The 6,000-nt window shown below is 61.3% G+C and overlaps 1 protein-coding gene across 1 annotated transcript in view; it reads left to right on the top strand.

Annotated features, from left to right (window-relative positions):
- Positions 1–322: 322 nt before the first annotated feature.
- The window catches only part of LOC144676754 (sarcoplasmic/endoplasmic reticulum calcium ATPase 2-like), a gene marked incomplete at its 3' end in the record, with an annotated part of 31,227 nt that continues 25,549 nt past the window's right edge, over positions 323–6,000 (top strand). The window contains exon 1 of the mRNA XM_078537077.1: positions 323–607. Within this exon, the coding sequence (XP_078393203.1) occupies positions 490–607 (118 nt within the window). The remainder of the gene's footprint in view (positions 608–6,000) is intronic.

Here is a 6,000-nt window from a genome sequence, read left to right as displayed (position 1 = left end):
GGCGGGGTCGCCCCGCCCGATTGGCCGAGAGCGTGCTGTGCCTCCGCGCGATTGGGTGGCCCTGGGCGTCAATCACGCGGCTAGACCACCCCCTCCCCTCCACCGCCCCGCCCCGCTACCCCGTGCGCGTCTGTTGCGCGGACGGAGGCCGTTTCGTAAGGGCGCATGCGCCTGAGCGGGAGGTTGGGGCGGGTGGTCATCCGGCCCCGCCCCCGAGCAGGGATTCCCGCCCTGCCATTGGTCGATGCTCTCGGTCCTCCGGGAGGGAGCCGCCGCCGATTGGCTGAGCCGCCGTCGATCAGCGAGGTCCCGGCTACCCCCGGGCCAGCGAAGCCGGGTTTCGGTGTCATGGCGTCGCCTTGAGAGTTGTGTGGTGGGGAAGAGAGACAGACGGAGACGGAAACCTCTCGCCCCGGGACAATCGCTTCTTACTGACCGACCGAGCGAGAGAGAGAGAGAAAGAGACGCGGAGCTCCGGCCGCCGGCGCCATGGAGGCCGCTCACACCCGCACCGTGGACGAGGTTCTCCGGCATTTCGGGGTCAACGAGACAACCGGCCTGGGGCCCGAACAACTCCGCAAGGGGAGGGACAAGTGGGGGCCGAACGGTGAGGGAGAGATTGATGGAGAGGGGCGTGAGGGGGAGGGGCTTGTGTGGTGGGGGGTGAAGGGGGAGGGGCTTGTGTGGTGGGGGGTGAAGGGGGAGGGGCCTGTGTGGTGGGGGGTGAAGGGGGAGGGGCCTGTGTGGTGAGGGGTGGAGGGGAGGGGCCTGTGTGGTGGGGGGGTGGAGGGGAGGGGCCTGTGTGGTGGGGGGGTGGAGGGGAGGGGCCTGTGTGGTGGGGGGGTGGAGGGGAGGGGCCTGTGTGGTGGGGGGGTGGAGGGGAGGGGCCTGTGTGGTGGGGGGGTGGAGGGGAGGGGCCTGTGTGGTGGGGGGGTGGAGGGGAGGGGCCTGTGTGGTGGGGGGGTGGAGGGGAGGGGCCTGTGTGGTGGGGGGGTGGAGGGGAGGGGCCTGTGTGGTGGGGGGGTGGAGGGGAGGGGCCTGTGTGGTGGGGGGGTGGAAGGGAGGGGCCTGTGTGGTGGGGGGGTGGAGGGGAGGGGCCTGTGTGGTGGGGGGGTGGAGGGGAGGGGCCTGTGTGGTGGGAGGTGGAGGGGAGGGGCCTGTGTGGTGGGGGGTGAAGGGGGAGGGGCCTGTGTGGTGGGGGGTGAAGGGGGAGGGGCCTGTGTGGTGGGGGGGTGAAGGGGGAGGGGCCTGTGTGGTGAGGGGTGAAGGGGGAGGGGCCTGTGTGATGGGGGGGTGAAGGGGGAGGGGCCTGTGTGGTGAAGGGGGAGGGGTCTGTGTGGTGAGGGGTGAAGGGGGAGGGGCCTGTGTGGTGGGGGGTGAAGGGGGAGGGGCCTGTGTGGTGGGGGGGTGGAGGGGGAGGGGCCTGGGTGGAGGGGAGGGGCCTGTGTGGTGGGGGGTGGAGGGGAGGGGCCTGTGTGGTGGGGGGGTGGAGGGGAGGGGCCTGTGTGGTGGGGGGGTGGAGGGGAGGGGCCTGTGTGGTGGGGGGGTGGAGGGGAGGGGCCTGTGTGGTGGGGGGTGGAGGGGCCTGAGGGGGGGGGTGGAGGAGCCTGAGGGGGGGGGTGGAGGAGGAGGAGGGGCCTGAGGGGGGGGTAGAGGAGGAGGAGGGGCCTGAGGGGGGGTGGAGGAGGAGGAGGAGGGGCCTGGTGGGGGGTGGAGGAGGAGGAGGAGGGGCCTGAGGGGGGGGGTGGGTGGAGGAGGAGGAGGAGGGGCCTGGGGGGGGGTGGAGGAGGAGGAGGAGGGGCCTGGTGGGGGGTGGAGGAGGAGGAGGAGGGGCCTGGTGGGGGGTGGAGGAGGAGGAGGAGGGGCCTGGGGGGGGGTGGAGGAGGAGGAGGAGGGGCCTGAGGGGGGGGGGTGGAAGAGGAGGAGGGGCCTGAGGGGGGGTGGAGGAGGAGGAGGGGCCTGAGGGGGGGGTGGAGGAGGAGGAGGGGCCTGAGGGGGGGTGGAGGAGGAGGAGGGGACTGAGGGGGGGTGGAGGAGGAGGAGGGGCCTGAGGGGGGGTGGAGGAGGAGGAGGGGCCTGAGGGGGGGTGGAGGAGGAGGAGGGGCGTGGAGGAGGAGGAGGAGGGGCCTGAGGGGGGTGGAGGAGGAGGAGGAGGGGCCTGAGGGGGGTGGAGGAGGAGCCTGGGGCGGGGGGCGGGGGAGTAGGAGGGGTCGGATTGTGTGGCGGGGGAGTAGGAGGGGTCAGATTGTGTGGCGGGGGAGGAGGAGGGGTCAGATTGTGTGGCGGGCGGAGGAGGAGGGGTCAGATTGTGTGGCGGGGGAGGAGGAGGGGTCAGATTGTGTGGCGGGCGGAGGAGGAGGGGTCAGATTGTGTGGCGGGGGAGGAGGAGGGGTCAGATTGTGTGGCGGGGGGAGGAGGGGTCAGATTGTGTGGCGGGGGGAGGAGGGGTCAGATTGTGTGGCAGGGGGGAGGAGGAGGGGTCAGATTGTGTGGCAGGGGGGAGGAGGAGGGGTCAGATTGTGTGGCGGGAGGAGGAGGCGTCAGATTGTGTGGCGGGAGGAGGAGGCGTCAGATTGTGTGGCAGGGGGGAGGAGGAGGGGTCAGATTGTGTGGTGGGGGGAGGTGGAGGGGTCAGATTGTGTGGCAGGGGGGAGGAGGAGAGGTCGGTGTGGGGAGGGGTGGGTGGTGGTGGGGGGAGGAGGGACACGTGTGTGAGGGAGGAGGGGCACGTGGGAAAATGACCTGAGAGTGGGGGTGAATGTCCTGAGTGTGTATGTGGGGGAGGGGCCTGGGTGTGGGAGGTGGGGCAGGTCTTGCTTGGTGGAGGGAGAAGAGAAGTGGCTGTGTTGGGCCGCTGATTTAGGTTTTAGGTAATGTCTTGAAGGAGGGGTGAGGGAGCAAGAGCAGTGGAGAGGTTTAGGGAGGGAATTCCAGAGGTTAGGTCCCCAGGCATCTGAAGGCACGGCCGCCAATGGTGGAGCGATTAAAATCGGGGGATGGTCAAGAAGCAGGAATTGGAGGAGCGCAGAGATCTCGGAGGATTGCAGGAGGGTTACAGAGATAGGGAGGGTTGAAGGGCTGGAGGAGGTTACAGAGATAGGGAGGGTTGTAGGGGCTGGAGGAGGTTTCGGAGATAGGGAGGGTTATAGGGGCTGGAGGATGTTACAGAGATAGGGAGGGTGGTAAGGGCTGGAGGAGATTCCAGAGATGGGGATGAATGATGGGTGAACGGCGCTGAGTGTGAATTCAGATACAGGGTGAGGTGGCAGCTGACATTTTTGGAGTGGGGGGTGAAGATGGGAGGCCAGCCAGGAGAGTCGAGTCTGGAGAGGTCGAGGGGTTCAACAGCTGATGGGCTGTGGTAGGAATGAAGTGAAAGAGGGCAGTTCTGTACAGTCTGATGATGGAGAGGATATGAGATAAGTTAATACCTATATATATATATATATATATATTCATTCATTTCTAGGCTAGATCAGATTGCTTTTCCCTCAAACGCTGGCCTCGTTTGCTGTACCTATTTATACTAACAGGGTCGCGCTCTTTATTAACATCTCTTTGTTCTGACGTTAATTGCAATCCCCCCCCTAAAGCTGTGCCCGTGTGTCCCACGAGCCTCGATGAGGGATCTGCCTCTTCCTCAACCTTCCCTCTGGTGTTATAAATTTGCGATGGGGCCACTTCCAGGGGGAGGCTTAGCCCCGGTAAGTGAGTAGACCTATTCAAAATGGAGCTGCGACGCAATTATCGGTTACCTCTGGCGTCCCTCCCTGAGGATCCATCCTTGGCTGCCCTCCTGTTTCTCGCCAACACGCTGCCCCTTGGCGACATCTTCCTGAGGCCGGGCGTTAGATTTCACAGGAACAATGACATTACCCAGCTCCACCACGGCGCCGCCTCTCCCTCTCTCTCTTGACTCCTCCAAGGCCGCTACATTATCAGGAAGCCTATCCGACGCCCAGTGCTGGATGAGCGGAGATTTCCTCCGCAGAATCATAGCATGGCCACAGCACAGAAGGAGTCTGTGCCGAACTTCTGAAGGAGCAGCTCACCTCGTGCCAGTGCCCCCCACCCTGACTTCTCCCCGTAACCCTGCACGTTCTCCCTTTTCATGATAATGAAACAATTCCCTTCTGAAAGCCTCGATTGACCCTGCCTCCACCACACTCTCAGACAGTGCGTTCCAGATCCTAACCACTCGATTGACGCTGTCTCCCCCACACTCTCAGACAGTGCGTTCCAGATCCTAACCACTCGATTGACCCTGTCTCCCCCACACTCTCAGACAGTGCGTTCCAGATCCTAACCACTCGATTGACGCTGTCACCACCACACTCTCAGACAGTGCGTTCCAGACCCTAACCACTCGATTGACCCTGTCTCCACCACACTCTCAGACAGTGCGTTCCAGATCCTAACCACTCGATTGACCCTGTCTCCCCCACACTCTCAGACAGTAGGTTCCAGATTCTAACCACTCGATTGACCCTGTCTCCGCCACACTCTCAGACAGTACGTTCCAGATTCTAACCACTCGATTGACCGTCTCCCCCACACTCTCAGACAGTGCATTCCAGATCCTAACCACTCGATTGACCGTCTCCCCCACACTCTCAGACAGTGCGTTCCAGATCCTAACCACTCGATTGACCCTGTCTCCCCCACACTCTCAGACAGTGCGTTCCAGATCCTAACCACTCGATTGACGCTGTCACCACCACACTCTCAGACAGTGCGTTCCAGACCCTAACCACTCGATTGACCCTGTCTCCACCACACTCTCAGACAGTGCGTTCCAGATCCTAACCACTCGATTGACCCTGTCTCCCCCACACTCTCAGACAGTAGGTTCCAGATTCTAACCACTCGATTGACCCTGTCTCCGCCACACTCTCAGACAGTACGTTCCAGATTCTAACCACTCGATTGACCGTCTCCCCCACACTCTCAGACAGTGCATTCCGGATCCTAACCACTCGATTGACCCTGTCTACACCACACTCTCAGACAGTGCGTTCCAGATCCTAACCACTCGATTGACCGTCTCCCCCACACTCTCAGACAGTGCATTCCAGATCCTAACCACTCGATTGACCCTGTCCCCACCACACTCTCAGACAGTGCGTTCCAGACCCTAACCACTCGATTGACCCTGTCCCCACCACACTCTCAGACAGTGCGTTCCAGATCCTAACCACTCGATTGACCGTCTCCCCCACACTCTCAGACAGTGCGTTCCAGATCCTAACCACTCGATTGACCCTGTCTCCCCCACACTCTCAGACAGCGCGTTCCAGATCCTAACCACTCGCTGCGTGAAGAAGCTTCTCCTCATGTCGCCGTTGCTTCTTTCACCAATCGCCTTAAATCTGTGTCCCTCTGGTTCTCGATCCTTCCACCAACAGGAACAGTTTCTCCCCATCGACTCTGCCCAGACCCCTCATGCTTTTGAACACCTCGATCCAATCTCCTCTCAACCTTCTCTTCTCCAAGGAGAACAGTCCCAGCTTCTCCAATCTCTCCACGTCACTGAAGTCCCTCATCCCTGGAACCATTCTCGTCAATCTTTTCCGCATTCTCTCTAAAGCCTTCACATCCTTCCTAAAGTGCGGAGCCCAGAACTGGGCACAATACTCCAGTTGAGGCTGAACCAGTGTTTTATACACGTTTAACATCACCTCCCTGCTCTTGTACTCTATGCCCCTATTAATAAAGCCCAGGATACTGTCTGCTTTATTACCCACTCTCTCAACCTGTCCTACCACCTTCAATGATTTCTCCACATATACCCACAGGTCCCTCTCTTGCATCCTCTTTAGAACTGTACTCTTTATATTATATCTCAATTAAATATTGGGAAGATCAAATCCATTGTTTTCAGCCCCCACTTCAAACTCTGTTTCCTTGATACGGATTCCATGCTTCTCCCTGGTAACAGTCTGGGATTAAGCCAGTCTGTTCACAACCTTGGTGTCATGTTTGACCTCAGGATGAGCCATC

This window comes from Cetorhinus maximus, unplaced genomic scaffold, assembly GCF_964194155.1.
Source record: "Cetorhinus maximus unplaced genomic scaffold, sCetMax3.hap1.1 HAP1_SCAFFOLD_1872, whole genome shotgun sequence".
In the NCBI taxonomy this organism is placed as follows: Eukaryota; Metazoa; Chordata; class Chondrichthyes; order Lamniformes; family Cetorhinidae; genus Cetorhinus; species Cetorhinus maximus.
The sequence above is the reverse complement of the archived record's forward strand: the minus strand, read 5'-3'. Positions and strand labels throughout refer to the sequence as shown.